The sequence below is a fragment of the Drosophila miranda genome, chromosome 4, assembly GCF_003369915.1.
Source record: "Drosophila miranda strain MSH22 chromosome 4, D.miranda_PacBio2.1, whole genome shotgun sequence".
Taxonomy (NCBI): Eukaryota; Metazoa; Arthropoda; class Insecta; order Diptera; family Drosophilidae; genus Drosophila; species Drosophila miranda.
The window spans coordinates 26,572,326-26,591,465 of NC_046677.1; the positions used below are offsets into that span (position 1 = coordinate 26,572,326).

General features: G+C 40.2%; 1 protein-coding gene and 1 long non-coding RNA gene across 4 annotated transcripts in view; one reads left to right on the plus strand and one right to left on the minus strand.

The window, feature by feature from the left end:
- The window catches only part of LOC108162660, a 129,312-nt gene that overhangs the window by 49,363 nt on the left and 60,809 nt on the right, over positions 1–19,140 (minus strand). For all 3 annotated transcript variants that reach the window (XM_017297496.2, XM_017297499.2, XM_033394081.1), the window contains exon 3: positions 12,274–12,496. In XM_017297496.2, the coding sequence (XP_017152985.1) occupies positions 12,274–12,496 (223 nt within the window). The remainder of the gene's footprint in view (positions 1–12,273; positions 12,497–19,140) is intronic.
- On the plus strand, positions 5,958–6,586 carry LOC117189095. The gene is made up of 2 exons (XR_004473156.1): positions 5,958–6,453; positions 6,516–6,586. It is a non-coding gene; the product is annotated as an uncharacterized LOC117189095 (long non-coding RNA).

Here is a 19,140-nt window from a genome sequence, read left to right on the forward strand (position 1 = left end):
ATACACCGCCCGTCCCCCCAACCCATACGGGGAGTACTTCTCAACATTTTTGCACACCTGCGGCACGGCATGCTCATCAACTCAGAGCCCCAGAGGACAGCAGCCGAAAGCGCCCTCGAGGAAGGTCCTGCGAGCAGCAGCCCCATTTGATCCCCGGGTTGAAAATCCACTGATTGGTAACAGGTTACCGGCAATCGGCTATCGGCTACCTGTCTTCGGATAAATGTTAACAGATTTTTCCCCCTTGTTGATTTTTCGCGTTGAATTTTTAATTGCTGCGGCAGCGCAAAAAGCTCAAATATTCCCTCGAAAATTACGTTACGACTTAAGCTGTCTGGGGCACAAAAAAGCCAGAAAAAAGGATGAGACGAGTCTGCGGTATTCGGTGGCAGATTCTGTGGCGGGTTCACGAACCCCAAGCTCAGGCTCTGGTCTGTTTTCCATCAAATTATAATTTTTATTCTTCGGGCAACTGGCGGACGGGTGCGGGGGTTCCTTGTTAATTTGGTGTCAGATGAAGTTTGCTTTTATTATTGGGGGATTTCTTAATCAAAGTGGATTTCAGTTTAAATTTGCATACAAAATCTCTGAGTTTGAGAATTAAATTTCCAAATCCTTAATTTGTGAATGTGCTTCATAAATTCCTAAAAAGCAATATCTTTTCTGACCCCAAATAAATTTTAAAAATAAATATCCCTAAATTTCTTTAATATTTAATGGAATTTCAGTTTAAAGTTACATACAAAATGGCTGTATTTAGGAACTAAATTTTTAGACCCTTAATTCTGAATTTTTATATATTTTAATAATTCTCAATAAATTATTTCTTTTCTACCTTAAATCCTTATTTCCTTAATATTTATTGGAACTTCAGCTAAAATTTGGACACAAATCTCTGCATTTAAGAATTAAATTTTTATTTCCTAAATTCGTGATTTTCTTTTTGCTCTATTAATTAAAATAAAAAATTAATTTTTAAAATAAATATCATTATGTTTTTTAATATTTAGTGGAATTTCGGTTTAAATTTGAATAAAAAAAAAAATGCACTTAAGAATTCCATTTCTAGATCCCTAATTCGTGATTTTTATGTGCTTTAGTAATTCCCAAAAAACTATATCTTTCCCTCCTTAAATCCTTAGATAAATCGTTAAAATAAATATCCTTAAATTTCCTCAACATTTCATGGAATTTTTCCTTTAAAATTTAATGGACGTTTCAATCTGTGTAATTTGTAACCAGGCATCTATCTCCCTGCCTTTGCTAAAATCCTAAATCCCTGCAGCTTTTTAATGAGGGACACACACACACAGGACACTCCCCTGCCACTCTGTTATCCTTCCTGCCAGCTCTATGGAGATGTTACTCTGTGATATTCTCGCACTTAATGAGCTTCACCCCTCATAAACTTTGGCCATAAACTATGCCTTTCCGCAGGACTTAAAGTTTTTCTTGCCTGGACATTAAAAAATCCCGGAACCGGGGATAACCGGGGAGCGTTAGGTCAGCGGCCCATTAAATTTTTGTAGGCCCCAAACACACGCACATCCTTAAGCCAATTTTCGATAAGCTTTTTGCCCCGCCTCCCCCTCCGAAACAATCTTCATTGTCTGTCAAACAACAAACAGCGACAGCAGCGAGCGAGGAAGTGGGGAAAAAATATTTCTACATTAAAGGTGACATCGCCAGACTTTTGGGTAGTGATTCCTCATCCATTCCGAGAGAGAGAGCTACGCGGTTTTTCTGGGGGGCACTGGTGCTGCTCCTGGTGCTTGTGACAGCAGCGCCAAGCAGGAAACAAACAAACAACGGCAGCAGCAATGCAAACAGAAGAACAGCACAGCTGTATGATAGAACCGGGAGCAGGTCCTGAAGTGACAGAGGGAGAGCGAGAGGGAGGGATAGGCAGTCGGTGGGGGACAGTCCCTTCCCGGCATTTCAGGACAGTGCGTGTGTTTATTTTGTCGTAAATTGATTTTAACGGCGAATGACAAACAGCAAAAAGAAGCGGCGGCGACAGCGTAGCAGCAACCAGCAACAAAGTTGAGGCACGAACGCCATTTTGCGGCATTTAAAAATATATTTAACAAGAAGAAAATTCTAGATTTTGAGCGCAACGAAGCTTCAGATGCACTTGAAAAGATTGAAATATTTTAGAGCCTAGAATACACAGAGATTATGATAATATTTCTATAGAAAGAGAGTCGTTGAATGAATGAAATTTTGTATGGACGGTATCTCTTTGATGGCTTGGTATGTGATTATACGAGTTTTTAGTATATGTAATATTGTTTGATATTTTTGTGGAAAATATAGTTTTTTTGAGAGGGTATTATGAGTCGGTTCTGTCCGTACTGCCTGCAAAATTCCTTTAACTGTTTTATTGTATTGCTTTTTAATTCCTGCTAGCTCTAGGAGCCTATAAAAGACATTAAAAAAATTAATATATTTATATATATTCTTGGCATAATTTGATCCTTTATATTATTAACAATTTTATTTTAATTTGTTTCTTTATTTAATTGTTATTTAAATTTGTATGTTTTTATTTATATTTTTATTAAATATTTTATGTTTTTTTAAATTAATTTATTTGTAAATTTAAAGTATTTTTATTTATATTGTTTTTTGTTTTTACATTTAATTTATTTTTTTCTTTTTATTTAAAATTCTGTTGTGTTTTTTTTTTAAATTAATTAGTTTATATATTTTACGTATTTTTGTTTATTAATTCTTTTTTTTTTATTTTGTCCTATCCATTTTTTTATATTTTATTTCAATTGAATGCTGCAAAAATTCGTACTTTTAAAATTTTAAAGATTCGTGTGTTTTTTTTATTTGCAAACATCTCACAAAAAAATCACAATACCCTCCAGAAAGGGTATTTTTAAACAAAAATTGAGCCTGAAAGTGCGACGCCGCATATTCATTTTCTAATTAGAAAAATTATTACATAAAATTTATGTTAGTTGCCAGGGCGGCAAGGACGTTGGACGGAAGGACGACCAAGTTTATGGAGGAAGATGCAGACAAGACATGTCTTCGGTGGCACAGTGGCTTCCTTTTCTTTTTTCTTTTTTCTTGGTGCCCACCAAAAAGGCTGTTAATGGCTTCCCTTCGGGGAGTTGTCGCTCACCATCTAAACTGTATTACGGCAGCCACAAAACACACAGAAAAGCAAACATCAGCAGCAACAACAGCGACAACAAGAGCAACAACGAGCTTAATAAATGTCGACACAAAAGGAAGAGGGAAGAAGGAAGAAAGGAAGAAAGCGGAGAAGTGTCTTTCGTCTACCTTGCAACATGTAAAGCAGGTGTTTCCAAATCACTTACGATGAAACATTCCCCAAAAACGAGAGGAGGAGGAGAGAGTGGAGGGAACATCCGGAAGGATGTGGGAACCCAAAGGATGCTACTGCCACTGCCACCGCCTTTGGCGACAGTCTCGACAGCCAACAATAACATCCAGCCAAATAATAAACAACAAATTTAGCAACATCAACTTTGCCCGCCCCTTCTCCCCCACCCACGAGAAGTGCGCGCGCGACATTTTCATGCCATGCTTCCACGAAAAATCCCCAGCCACAAAACACAAATGCACTGCGGGGCGTATGCGTAATGTGCGGGAGGAAACATTTGGGAAAAGACCAGCCAGTGGTATGGCGGGGCTCTATGGAAAGTCTTGGGGAAATTTGAAGAAAGGCAACATAAGTATTTCTAATGTTTAAATTGGTTTAAAGTAATGGAAAATGGATAAAAGATTTACACGATTTACACACGAAAAGATCTCCCAAAGGGGTTCCGTATCCTTAGAATCGCTGCTCAAAGGCTAGATAAAAGATAGTTCCCCCCATTCCCAATGATATCAAAGATATTTTAGGACTGGCTAGCATTCAGGCAGCTCTCATTTCAATCCCTCGAAGAGCGGCCCAAAACTTTCCTTCAACCACCCTCCAACCTAGTTGCACAGCCCCAATAGCCGTTCATCGTTCACCGTTCAACTATAAATCAATCAGAAACGTTTAAAAATCAAAACAGCAAAACCCATTTGCTGGCACGCATTAAATGACTTTATGACCTGCGACCTACGACCTACGACCCACAGAGATCTGTCCAGATTTTACAGATTTGGCCACCAAATGCAATGGACATACACGACCAAGCCCCCTAAGCGCCCCAAAGCAACCACCCAGCCCGCAAACACACAAAAGGCTTAGTGCCGCGCCATGTGGCACATAACCAGCAGCCACCGCTGGTGCGTGTGTGTGCGAGTGTGTGCGAGTGTGGTTCTTGCCACTTGCCGCTGGGCGGGGGCCTTGGGTATTGTTGTTCTACTGCTGGTGGCGTTGCGTAAATTAATTTCAGTCGCTAAGCGTAATTTAAAGTTGGCTTAAGCCCGCAGACACATGTATACACGGGCATATGTAACCGCACAAACACACACAGACACACACACACACACCCACACGCATGGGACATAACATTCTGATATGTTATAAGTGGATATTACGACTAAACAGGTACCTTTTGTAGAGGAAACTTAGGAAAGCTCTGCATACAAGGCTTTCGTCTTTGGTTTTTCAATGCCTTGGGCAGCTGAGTCGGTCCCCGGAAAACAACAACAACACATGTATGCAGAAAGGACTTCCTTATCTGTTCGGAGAATCTTAAAACAAGTTGTATAGTCCTTAGGGTAGTCCATAGATGACTCCATAGAATGCTAGAGAACTTGTTTTATTCGGCGATTTCTAGTCGTTGAGAATTTTCATAAATCGCTCGATATAGTGCCATTGCAAGGGCCATTTCTTGATAAAAAAATTTAAAATTAACATCTCTTTAAATCTGTATTAATAGATTAGGTTTTTCTTTAAGATTTTGGTCCTTATAAACCCCATAGACAAAGAAAATATGATAGAAAGATGGTGCATGATTTTTTTCAGGCTGGATTTTGTACAGGCTTTGTTTGGGTTTTTTTTCAAGTTTTTTTTCAGACTATTTTTTTAGTCTTTTTCAGGATTTTTTCGTGTTTTTTTTTTTCAGGTTTTTTTTTGGGTACAAAATCACAACGAAATTTAAGAGCTATCGATGCGGATAAAAAGCCACCTTTTTACGGATATCTGTAATCGATAGAAAGCCCTTTCCTCGATTTGAAAGCCCTTGCCGCGAGTACCCTACATATATACCCCTGCTCAACCCCTCGTAAATTACAGGATATTAAGAGCCTGAAAGAGAACAGAAATAACAGAAATCTTAGGGACGTCGCTCCTTTGTCTGCCTTTGGGGTTTGGTTAGCCGCGCGTTGGTTGACCCTCGACCTCCCCCTACTCCACCCAGAAAATACGCAGGAATGCAGGGTATGAGGATAGAGGCAAAACGATGCAGGGGGGCATGGGCTCTGCCTCCTGAGGTGCGGAGAGAGGTGTCCGACGACCACCCGTCGGATCGGTCATATGAAGTTCATAAAGTTCTGCGCTTCGCCTTCGAGGAGGCAAACCACCGAATGGCGAAAGCCGCCACCGGAAGTTGTCCGCTGTACGAAGTGCGACTTGTCAACGTGTACTTCCGGCCGCCGTTCTTCGCCCGCAATAACCGCAGAAGGCCGCAGAAAGACAGAGAGGGAGAGCAGCAGCAGCAGCAGGAGCTGGAGCCATGGCCATGACACACAGGAAGCAGTTGGCCAGCGCCGCCTCCGTTCTCCATCTTTCAACCCAAAAACTTTATGAATAATTCAATTTAAATTCACTTTTTCTCCTTGTATTTAATGTTGTTGTCATTTTTGGGCTTACACTTTAAAGGCCCCGAAATGGGGATTAAAGGGAATGCAAAAGAAATCATTATCCAAGGGCCAAAGGAAGCCCCACACACGGTACTCCATTGGCAGATTTCCGGCTGAGTATTAGTAGGCTTTGCTTTGACTGTTTCCCTCAGAATGATTTCTAAAGGCAGTGCCCTATACGTTAGTCAGTTTTAGTTTGTGTTTCGTGGCAACAAAATTTCCGACTTTTGTAAATGTATTTTTTATTTTTTTATACCCAAAATTTGTGTGATTCGCTTTTGGAATGTCGTAGTGGTCTCAAAACACGTCGCTAGTCCTGGTTCCAATCACAAAGTCCCTCGATAGACCCAGGAAGCCATTGTGCCATTGGAATTATGGGAAGCTATTGATTTCCTTCGAATCGGTGGATGAGGAGTGTCGACATTGGTTCTACTCCCGCGCAGCCGTTCCCATCGCACGCCCAGGCTCCCGTTCTCCAACAAGGTGAATGGGTTCAACGCATAGGATGTCCTTACCGTCCTGTGTGAGCGAGTGCCTCTGTGAACACTCCGATGGGAAATGGGTTGCGAGGAAGAGGAGCAGTCGACCAAGTCGATCGCTAGTTTTATGGCAAATACCACTAGGGGATTATGGGTTTTTGGGACCGGCGGAGGAGCCTTACTTTTTGGGAGGAATGTGAGTATTACTCCGCTTAATCGTTGCGTTTTTTACTACAGCAGTATTGTCTGTTCCTATAGGTGGGTGCGACTCTTCGTTGGACATATTTTGTATTGAATTGAAATTAAAAGAACTTTCTTAACAAAAAAAACCCCATTCATAATGTTTTTCTCTCTGGTAAAGGCGATGTAACCAATTACAAAAGTCACTTCTTACACCCAAACCACTTGAGCAGATAATTTCTGTTTGAGATCCTATTGGGGGAATCAATCAACCTTCAAAATGTCAACGTTCCATCACGTATCGAGGCCTAAGAACCAATGAATGAATGAATGAATGATGGATGGTTGGTTGGATGGGATTCGGGCTCTGGCCAATGTCCGATACATTGCTCTTATCTGCTCTTCCACTCCCCCGCCCGAGTTTTGTCATTTTTGATGACCTTAACAGCCTCGAGTGCTATCATCCCTCCCCCCCCTAACCCTCACCACCAACCGCACCCGCACCCGCATTTTGTAGGTCTGCTCTGCTGTGGCTGTTTGCTGAATGATATTGGAATTTTGTGTTGTTTAAGTGCCACAAACATTTCGACCAGGAACCCGCTGGAGTGTGCGAAACAATCAAAAAATTTGCTTTTCACTGGGCAGATAGAGCAGAAAGCAGGCAAAAAGCAAGCAAAAAGCTGCCAAAAAGCATCCGCACAGGAGAGGCATTTTTCAATTGTGTTAAAAGAAAATTTAATATGAAACTCATGTCTATCGATTTTGAATTTTGATTTGCTGCTACGGGGGCGGCCATTTGGTGGGTGGGTTGGGGGGTTTCGCTGTTTTTTGGCCTCTTTGTTGTGGTTCTTCCTATCGTAACAAATTTTTCCATGGCAGGTCCCAGGGGAGGAGCTGGAATGGCATGGGGGGTGTGGGGTAGGTGCGGGGAATGGCTTAAATGGTTTCGAGTTTTTGATCTTTTTTTACGAGTTTTATTGGATTTTACTGACTTTAAGAGGCAGTTATATGGGCTACTCTAAGCCAAGGAGATTCCATGAAAGTTAAGAGGATATGGCGTTTATATTTATGGTTTCGTAATCGAATCGAATTGCTGGAGTTTCGATGGAATTTTTAGGTGAAAAACAGTCTTTAAAAGGCAACTTTCTTTTAAGGTTTTGCGATTGATCGGGGTCACCAAAAACATTGTGGCGCTGTCATGGCATTGTGGTGCTTCATTGATGGGTGCTGTCCTGATTCTTTTGATGCTCGAGAGCTTCTCCTATACCATGCCTATACCACTCATCCTCTACCATTCTATTGCAATAGATTTCTGTGATGGATCTGGAAATTTCATGAAAGTCAAGAGAATGTAGCACTTATATTTCTGTACTTATAGAAAATGATTTGGAAATCAAATAAAACTGTAGGAGTTTCGATGCAATTTATAAGAGAACACGGTAGTAAAAAGGCAACTCTCTTTCAAAGTTTGCGATTGATCGGGGTCACCAAAAACATTGTGCCTCTAGCATGGTATCGGGGTCACCATTGTGATGATTCTTTTGATGCTATCCTCTGCCTGGAGAGCATCTCCTCTGCCCTTCCAAAGCCTTCAGCCATCTGGGATTGGGGTCACCATCTGTGGGTACCCCCCCTGCTTTCTTGGGATGCCTCTTTCGATGCTATTCTCTGCCTCGAGAGAATCTCCTCTGGCAATCCAAGGCCTGCTGCTACAATACATTTCTGTGATGGATGTGGATGGCAATAATTTTAGCTATTTATGCAAAAGCAGCATGTTGTTATCAATGGGAATGGCTGGCTCTACCCTCAGCTGTCCTCTCTGCTCTGCTGCCATTTGCCGCTTTGAAGCGGGGAGGTCAACATTTAACCTTTACCTTGCCAACAGACATACATCAAAATATATAGATCAAATGCCAGCCTGCGCCTGACTTTTCAGCAGAGCCTCCTTGTGGAAATGGCAACACGTGTGTTGTTTCCAATTGGATGCATGCCCCGGAATGGTTGCCCGCGACATCTATCAGGGATATATGGAAATATCCCTGCCTACACTTATGCAAATTGAAATGCAAATAAGCCGTCCCCCAAACAGCGAGCCAGAGAAAGAGAGTCACTTCTTTTTATTTGTTATCCTGTTTTGTAGTCCTGTGTTTTCTATATTTCTGTATTTGTTGTGGCGCACGCTTTATTGAATTCATTTAAAAAACAATTTATCTTTTTCTTTATTTTTTTCTGCTTGCTGCCTGCTGCTGTTTCTGGTTTTTTTTTTATAAAAAATGCCAGCGAAAAGGTGGCCGCAGCTGGAGATACCCTGGTAGATGGAGGACTTCTGTGATGGAAGATCATTTTAGCCCTGCAAAAACCATCATACCCTCCTCGGAAAGAACAGAGGGAGAGCCAGAGGATAGCCCCATGGATGGTTTTTGATATAAAGACTAGTTCCATGTGATTCCACTGGCCTTTTTCTTTTGTCTAACATTCCAATTAGCCTTTTGTTTCGATGTCAATGCAAAACAGAGGCAAACCCTTCGTTGAAAACGAAAAAAACGAAATGTTGTGCAGATTTTTACACCGTATCCTGGTGCTGGTCCTGCCTGCCCGGTCACGCCTTATAAGGATCACAATTGCCTTTTGTCCGTCCGCCCTCCTCCTGTCAATGACTAAATGTATGGGGCTCTGAAAAAGGGCTAAAAAAAAGAAGAGCAAGAACAAATCTGGTTGGCCTTTTAACAATCTACAACTTGACTGGGAAATTCTTTGCTTTTTACCCCATTCTGCTGTTCTGCTGTTCAGAGTCTTAGAGTGGCTGCTGCTGCTGATGCTGCCTGAGACTAATGGCTAGTTAAGGTAGCACTTCTGTCTAGAGAAGCGAAACACTGCTTTAAGGCAAAGCGAAATGTTAGCAGGACTTTAATTGAACTCCTGCCGGCAAAAAAGTGGCAAAAAATCTAAGAAATGTGGGAGAAGTCCCAGAAATGTTGGAAAATTAGCAGGAAATATAGGAAATGCAGGAAAATTAGAACTTACGGAAAGGTGTTAAGTGAGTGAGAGAGAGGAGAGGAGTAAAAGCGGGGAAGGCGTTGCGTAACTACTGAAATTTCATTTGCTGGCCTTTTGGCTAGAATATTTATTCGATCTGATTCAGATTCGGCAATCTGCTAGATATGGGCATTCTCTATGATTCTGCGTTTTTCCTTTAATTGTATCTTTAAAATTGTATATGCTACACCCTTTGTGGAGGCTGTAAAGGAAATTTTTTGAAACAAACTTGATTCAGTGTGATTTCACTGCTTGCTCTACCTCTTATAGTCTCTGAGATCTAAGCGCTCATCAAGACAGAGAGACAGACAGAGAGACAGACAGAGGGACAGACAGACATGGCTATATCAGCTCGATGATTGATGCTGATTAAGAATATATGTACTTTATGGGTTCAGAAATGCTTCTGTCTGGAACATAGTCCCAATAAGGTGACTTCCAAAACGGTTTCCAGCTCCAAACCACATCTTCTGGGCACGCATCGGGATGAACCTCCTCATGGCAGCCAAAGAAGACGATGGCGATGATGAGGACGCAGAGGAATCGTTTGAAACGTCTCCATCTGCAAACTTGTATTTTGTTTTTCCTTTCTTGGGACCGACTTTTACGGTTCGCCAAAGACTGTTGGGTTCTGGGATCGTTCAGAGGCGAAGTATAGCCCAAAAGAGGAATGAAGTACCAATGCCACGAGTTCCCGTACCACGAAGCATCGAAGGAAAATTGAAATGGTTTTTTTTTCCTGCTGCAATATCCGAGTATTTTTGAGCTCACATTTAATGAATTTCTTTCGAACAGGCAATTAAGATGGTGGAAACGATTTAAATATGTATTTATATTGTTTTAATCGCTTGCGTTGAGTATCTCGATTAAATCGGACTTCCAGCGCTTGCAGGTGGCGCGCATACGAACCCAAGCATTCGCGGCAGAATCCATGGCAGGACGGACATCCACCTTACCGTGATAGTAGTCGATCACATACCGCACCTCTTTTTTGCCACAACGATCGACAATCCAGTCATGACGATCAAACTGAAGCTCGTACCCAAACCAGCTGCGGATACTGGCACGGGGACTCAAGCCTTTGGCATTATAAATCCAATAATACACATTTTTCCTTCACAAAATCCTTAAAACATTGCAAAATTGATTCTTTTTCTTACAAAGTGCTTAAAATTTTGAAAAAATATTGATAAAAAACACTTTCCAAGGCCCTGATTATAGATACACTATAGATCGACAATTTCGGTATCAAAGAAATATCTACTGCCTCAACAAAAGTTTTATATTATTCACAATTTTATTTTCTTTCTTAGATTTCTTCTTTTCCTAGATTTCAAATATTTCCTCTACATTTTCTTGAAATTTAAATGAGATTTGCTTGAAAATTGAAATGCCATCACAGCCCTGGTCTAATCGCCCATTTAGGCCCGCCGCTTTTCGCCCGCTTTTCGTTTGCTTTGGGCCATTAGCCGCATGCTTTTCCGAGTGTTGCACGCATAAATCAAGGAAATTGTTTAACGCGCGATTAGCAGCATTTTGTAATAATAATTCTTGTTGTATTTTCTCTGCCACTTAGGCCCTGATATATGCAGTACATGAATATGTATATGTATATATTCCTGTTTATAGATCATTTATTTATTACGCTTGTCGTCTGGTGGTTTGTCTGTCTGCGGCCCCTCTATGCGTTTCCCTTTGTGTGGCATGTATTTTGCATAGAGCGGCCCTGTTGAAAATTTTCCAAACGATTTGCAGCATACGCCGCATTGAATGATTTTTACACTCCTGCTTTCTCCCGGTTTTGTTGTACTTTTCTCGCCCTTTTTCTCTCGCCTTTTGTTGTACTCATCCCCTCCCCCCCTTTGCTGCTTATTCACGCTCAAAATGCTGGGGAAAATGATTATTATGATTAATAAATAAATATGCTGCCTGCCTGCAATATTCATGGCATATTTTCCGAAGAGTTCTAGAAGTGTTTTCCCTTTTAAGGCGGGCGAACGTTGCGTATACGCAATGTGTTACCAATAGGCGTACAATGGGCTGAATCGAGGTATTTAGTGGCTAGAAAGGCGTGCATCCCAGAAGAAACGCCGCCAACCGATGTACGCTGCTGCATGACGCGCGATCTCCCACAAAATTTCGCTTATCTGCTTATTGATTAAATAATTTTCATAGATTTTTCTCATTAGCACAGTTTCACACACAAAAAACTCTCCCACGTTTTTTTCGGACCATTGTCTGAACGAATAATTTTCCTGTTTTTCCTGGCATAGAAAACTCTTGGCCAACAGCTGCGCTTGATGGGCGGCCGCCAGCCTCGACCCAGCGTCAGGGCTCAAGGGCTAATGAATTATCGTCCATGCCTTGATGAACATTTAATGATGTACAATGCTCATCGATGACATTGCGACGACGTTGTCGCTGGCAATTTTAATAAATTTAACAGTTGAACGCATCGCTTCGCCCATCACAAGAGACATCGAATGGGACTTGGATGCCGCGCATCTTTCATCTTTTTATCAATGAATATGTGAGGAGGGAGGCAGGCCTACGGGCTATATGTCTGCTGAGTGTCGATGTCAGGCAGGCAATTAAATAAATGTCCTGGCTGGTTGCCTTAACCCGTTCTGCCTCCTCGTCCTCGTCTGACAGCCATCAGCGTTGAATTTATGAGGCCGTCTGTGATTTATCAGTCCATTGAACACACACACACACGCACAGTCCACAGTCCATCCGTTCGACACAGGACATGACTGGAGGGGGGGAGGGGGAGAGAGAGGAAGGACATCCATGCACTTACCGATAATTCGAATTGAGCTGCACATCGCCAATGGCCACGTTCTCGAACAATGTGGGACAACATGTCCATCGGGCCCAGTAGAAGGTGAAGTCAGTCGAATCGTAATGCTCGGTGAAACGGCACTTGAGCACCAGATCGACGCCTTCACGTGTATCCAGCGAATCATCGGCCCCGATCTGCTGCACCACTCCAATCATCAGACCAATCCAAAGCCAAAGTTTGCCTGCAAAAACGAGAGAACGAATTTTTTAACAATTGCATTTCACCAGGCGACATTTAATTAATACAGCAATACAGATCGAATCGAGTCCCCCCCAAACACACACACACACAGAGCGATTTTCCTAAACTGATTTGATTTATTTTTGTACCATTATTGCAGCACACAGACGAGGGTCTCTCTGTGGCTGGAATGAAAAATCAATACCAGCCAGAGAGCATACGCACAAATAGAGATACGTACTCGTAGAAATTGTAAATCTATACCACAAAAATGAATAATTCACATGCCACGGAAAACCCCTCCCCCTCCCCATCACCCAAAAAACACATGGCAGAGTGCCCAGTGCCCAGAGAATGTTGGGTGTTCTCGAAAAGCGTTTCTGCTAAATTTTAGATGGATTTGGGAATAAAAAAATTGTTGTTGAACCAATTTTCGGGCAAAAAAAAAAAGTTAAGCATGCCATAAATTTTAAACCATGCTAAATATACCCCTGGGAGACCACAACAAGTGTAAACTAGAGATTAAATAAAAATTTGCTATTAAAAGAACACAAATTCCAAGAAAAATTCCAGTATTTTAATACACACCCCAAAAGCATGCTACACTTTTTTGTGTGCTAATTTTACTCCAACTCTCCAACAGTCTATAAGTTTTTATAGAAGCTCGCAAAAACCGCATGAGCAAAGTGTTTTCTATAAATATTTATCCCCCCCCCCCCCCCCACGACTTGCAGCTTAGTAAATACTTACATTATTAATCCCCATTAAGTTTCATGGTATTTGCAATAGTTTCCGAATTTCTTTTGCAGCGGAAATAATTGATATCAAATTTGTTTGCTTTCCGCTCTCTGGCTGAAAGGCAATGCAATGCAATCGCTATAGCATTTTTATTATTGAGCCAATTGAAAGAGAAAGAGTTGATTTTGGTCTGGCATTAAATTCAATTCTCCGCTCGAAAAGTATGCCATGAAAATCGTCTTAATTGCTGGCGAAATATTGGAGAAATAAGAGTTCCGTACCGCCACGGAAAACAATTCCAATCAAAAATTTTTCAGGCCAATTTGATACCCTTCATAGAGGGTGGGAGGGTATGATGGTGCACCAGTGGACCTTAGGAAATAAATCTAATGGGATTTTTCGGCAAAAACCATTTTTTTTTTGAATATTTTCTTTAAAAAATTATAAAAATTTCTTGATAATTTTGTAAAGGATATCCCAGTCTGTGTTGCCCGCAAGCCCTTAAATTTCCTTCGTTTTTTGTGAATTTTTTGTAGTTGTTAAAATGAAACTTTGTGTGTGGTCGCTTTACAGTTGGAGCAGCACTGGTCAAATAAAACTAAGCACGCAGTTTAGTTGCCAAGTACCGTTAGCCCCAGTATATGTATGTGTGTGTGTGTGTGTGTGTGTGTGTGTGTGTATACAGCTAAATGGAGCAAATGGTCGAGTGGAGTGGACCAGCAGCCATTGGGTCGAGTGGGCAGCCTTTTTGGTAGCTTGTTTGCACATCCAGCGCTTAGTTTTAATTTGTCTGCCTGCACAAGTTTTCTGTTTTTTCCGTGTATATATTTCTGGTTTTAATACCACTTCTCCTGCCACTCTTTTACTCCTACTCCTTCCTATGGTTTCCATTGCTTTCTCTGCTTCAATTTTCATGTATTTTGTTCAGCGCAAATCTGTTTTTTGTGTGGCACATCTACCTCCACATCCACTAGTATATATATATTTTTTGGGGATATTTTCCACTAGCTCTTCATTGTTACGCCATCCCTATCTATATAGTATTTCATGTACAAAAAACGAAAACCAGACGAAGAGCAACCAGCTTTATTGTGTTGAGATTTTTTGGTGGGCAGCAGGCGAATATTGTGTATAAAATACAAACAGCTCAATGCACTCTGCGGCTGCATTTTCAATTGATACTGAGTACTGGGCACTGGGCACTGGGTCCTGGTACGCATAAATTGTATACAGCATCTACCTTTTTTACCCCTATACCCCTTAATCAAACCAGGGTATATTTCATTCGTGGAGATGGAGAATCATATTAGCTCTGAAAACGAATGGAAGTGCACTGAACACTTGGCATTGCCAAAGACTTTGTAGGTTATTTTTTAGATTCCAGGGACCAATAAGTAAGTCTTTTCCGCACCTTCACAAAGACAGTGTATGCTGTTGCTGAATTCTGGGGACCGTCTACTGGTCCCTGATGCAATTTGTTAATATTTTTCAGTCTTTAATGGAACCTGTATACCCAGTACCTTAGTGCCGTTCCAACTGTTATTTTTTTGAGTGAATCTCCTTCCTTTTTTAATGCCGTATTGTAGCACGCATCAGGCATAAACTTTTTCGGTTACTGTTATTGTAATTAACAGTTGCTGTTCATTTACAAAACACCAAAAAAAAAAATAGAAAAATACCACACAAAAAAATATACAAGAAAAGCACGGAAAAAGTGCCTCCCATTTATTTACTTAAAGTTTCGTATTTTTCCCTTGAAATACTACCCTTTTGTTATGCTGAATATTATTATATATTTTTTTTTTTTTGGGTATAGGGGTACATTTGATTCATGGCTGTTTTTGCAGCCAGAAATGCGAAAATAATGTGAAAATAAATTACAACTTAATAAAATACAACATGTTTTTTGATGTGATATTTAAAGCGAAATCAATTGTAAAAAAATTTAACTTGAAAGACTTTAAATTTAAATACAAGAAATATATTTACACTGCCAGTTTGGGGGTTTTTCTAAAGCCAAATGCAACTTGATATCAATTTGTTTTTGCTTTTATTTTTTTTACCTTTTTTCTTCGCTTCTTTGCTTGCCCCCTAGAGGAAAAATTCTTGGAAGGGCAGCAGCAGAAACAGAAGCCAAACTTGGGGGAAAAACATATTGTTCATTTAATTTTTATTTTCATTTATGAATATTGATTTGTTAAAGTTTTTTTTGTGATTTTTCTAGAGCTGTCCTCGATGGCTGCAAATTGAAAAGTATTCCAATTTTTGGACAAAAAAATGTACAACAAATAGTGCCTCCAAAACTGCGCCTAATTAGGTTTTTATGTAAATTTATTTTCAATACTTTAATTAGCCTAAAATCCATTTCTTTTTCACTAATATAATACATATATATTTATCTCTGCCTGTCCCTCTGTTGGATGCCCTCCAGAGCTATCTTTTCCATTGAAATTTTCCCCCCAGCTGTGCTCTAATCAAAGGAATTTTCAGCCAAATCCAACCCCCCCCCATGATCGATCATTGAAAAATCAGCGGGGGGAAAAGAGGAGAAAACAGGGGCTTAAAAGCATGTTTAACATTTGCTTTGGCTACCGATTTACATAGTATTTGCCATGCAAATAATTATGAATGAATTCCGGAGGCGGAGACCCCCCTTCTCTGTGCATACCAAATGCATGCCATGCATATGGATATATATATGATTTCATTTGCTTTATTTAAGTTGATTTCCGAATAAAGAGCGAGCGAGGGGGGGGGGGGGGGCATTTCCATGTGAAAGTCGAAAGAAAAACATTTTTTGGTCGGTTCGTTGTTGTACGAAAGTTTTTCTTATGTCAGCCGTGGGGGGAAAATGCATTTTTGCAATTATTTAAACAAGCTTTTGCAATCTGATGGATTTTAAAATGTAAATTAACTTTGTTTGCATACAAAAAAAGTTTTTTTTTTTTAACTGTCATTCCTGTTTTTCGCTACAGAAATGTGCACCTCAGGGTCATGTGCTCCAGAGAGTGTATTTTGTAATAATTAGCCATCATTAGAGTTTTGGGCTCAAACACACAGAAAACTTTGCCATCGTCTCTATGAATATTTCAATTGTTTTACCAAAAAACTTCATCTACTCGAAAATTGCTTAAACATTCATAAATGCAAGTGCACAAAGAGAGGGGGGAGAGGGGAATGAAACAGGCAGTGGAAATGGAGAAACAGACGGCAGTGGATAAGAGCAGAGCCAGGAGAAGGACTTGCAAGAGGAGCCCCAAAGAGCAGCAGAGTTCGTTGGAGGTCCTTCTTCCTTCAAAGATGCTCTGCCACAAAAAAACAAATAACAAATACGAGCAAATGTTTAAAAAAACACAAAACTTTTTCACTCAACTCGTTTTCTGTTTTTTTTTTCTCTTTTTTTTCTCTTTTTTTTTTCTTTTTTTCTTCCTAAAAGTCTAGTCGAAGCCGTTGGAGAGGCTCGGCTCTGGCAGGAGCGGCTGTGTTTGTTAGAGGTCGACGACGCGTCATGTCATCTTCATAAACACAACGATAACGGGCTTCCAGGGCAAAGGGCAGGGGGCATACGCTTCCTAGCAACGACGATGGTATGCCCTGAAGTTTATGATGAATTTTTTCACAGGAATCCAAAGGAATTGCAATAAAAGCGTGCTCTTAGATCTTTTGCACTAATATGTTTCCCTTTTAGCAATGATTTTCTTTGAAATTTTCGCATAGTTTCTGTTTCTATTACGTTTATGGCATGTTAAATGATTTTCTTTTGCTTTGAAACTGTGACCATAATGCACTTTGCACTTGCAACTTCTCGTTGCAGGACTCGCCCTTGCAACCAACTTCCACAACTTCCGCTCCTCCACAACATTTTCTGTGTGGGTTGGGGAGGAGGGTCGTTGGTGTAGTCTTCTGCTTGACTTGTTTGTAATTATTTATTTCGTATAAAGTGTGGAATACTTGTGCGTTGCATGTAGCATACTTTTGTGCGTACGGACAGGAATTATGGTATTTTTGGGCATTGTTTTTGCAGTGTTTGGTGTTGTAGTTTTGAAAAGATTTCATGGTACAGCGCCCAACGACATCAACGAGCGTACAACAAGCAGCAGAAGAAGAAAGCAACGAAACAACACACAGGACGAGAGACAGGAGGAAGTTTTTTGTTTTGCCCAGCACTGCAACTAATGTGAGAGTGTGTGTGTGTGCGTGTGTGTGTGTGTATTGTACTTAAAACAAGCTGGCCGTCTCGTTTACTTGTGGCTTGCCCTTGTTGAGACAGTAGCCCCTCTAGACCCCTCCAGCAGACCCTTATCACCGCCCTTGATGATTTTACAGACAGAGCGTCCAGTCGTTATAATTTTAGAGAGAGTATTGCGTTTAGAAGGCAAAGGAAGTACTCAGAGAAGTTTGAAAAAATATCAAAAATGTATCTCAAAGATGATTTAGAAAGAATCGAGGAAAAAAGACTCCATACAAGGGACTTTTGTGGATATATCTAATGTCTATCTATCACATAAGAGCAGGCATCGTAGGGATTATAATTTTAGAAGCACAAAATTAAGAAACCAAAATAAAAATAAACATTATTTTTTGTAAATAAAAATTGATATTAAAATAAAATTAAAAAAAAAACCTAAATATTTAAAACTATAAAATTTAAATAAAATATACAAATAAATTTTAATAAAAAAAATTTTATATAATAAAATATTTTTTTTTTTAAGTTTTCTTAAAATTTTATTGTATTTTTTAGATAAAAATTAAAAATTTTTCAATTCCATATATTATGAAATAAAGTTAAAAAAAAAAAATATTTTTAGTTTTTAAAATTTATATAACTTAAATAAATAATTAAATTAAACTAAATTAATTGAATACAACAAAAATTTAAGATCATTTATGTTTTTAGATATTTTTTTTATTTTAAAATTTGATTTAAAAACGATGACTTTTGTTTGGTACATAATATATATGTCCTTAAAGGACCCAATAAAAATAAGAAACATTAATTTTGTTATCAATTCTGACCTTAAACGTGTAGAAACACACACAAATCTCTTAGAGTATCTAAAACTTCGTCTTTGGTAGTTTTCCTTTTTCTGGTTGCTTTTCTTTCAGCTTAATGTGAATTTCTGCTTTTAACAACAGCCATTGTGTGTTTTTATTGTTGCTGCTGCATCTGTGTGTGTGTGTGTGTGTGTGTGTGTGTGTGTGTGTGTGTGTGCCAGAGCGGCATAAATATAATATGTAGTCTCTCGCCTTTTGCCATTGTTGCTGCAAAAGATATTACTTTTTAACCTCCGGAGTTTGTGGAAGTTCCTTGCCTCGAACCCTCCCCCGCAAACCCCCTCCCATGCGTGGCTCCGTCTACAGTTTGTGGCGTCTCCTCCGTCGCTCTAGTTTGTAATTTTTACTCATAACAATTACAACAATAGCAATTGCTGGCTGAAAAATCAACTCCATGCCTGCCTCCTCGGATATGATGCATGTTCGGTGCACTCCAGAGTCCACAGTCCAGAGGAGTAGTCCAAGTGGGGATTTGCTTTTTTGAACGAGGAATGCAGCATTTGAATGAGAGACCAAGGGCTACTTTTAGAGCGAAAAAGAAAGACACATTTAATCTGCAGATTCCCCTTAAAACATCCCGAAATACTCTCTGAAAGACCCCCGTTTCGAAAACGATTTCCTGGCCACATCCCTGGATCGTATATATCCTGGAAGGTCTCTGTGCTCCGTGTAATGTGCTGCTGACATGCGCTAAGTTGTTGCGGTTGTCGTTGTTGCTCCGTGTCTGCTCCTTATGTTGCCTGCCTCTGTTGCTGTTGTGTCCTTTCTAATGCCATAAGTCTTTAGTGGGGCTCTTAGGGCCCGGCACAAAGCGACTTGCAAGAGGGACGACAGAGAGGGAGAGAGCCT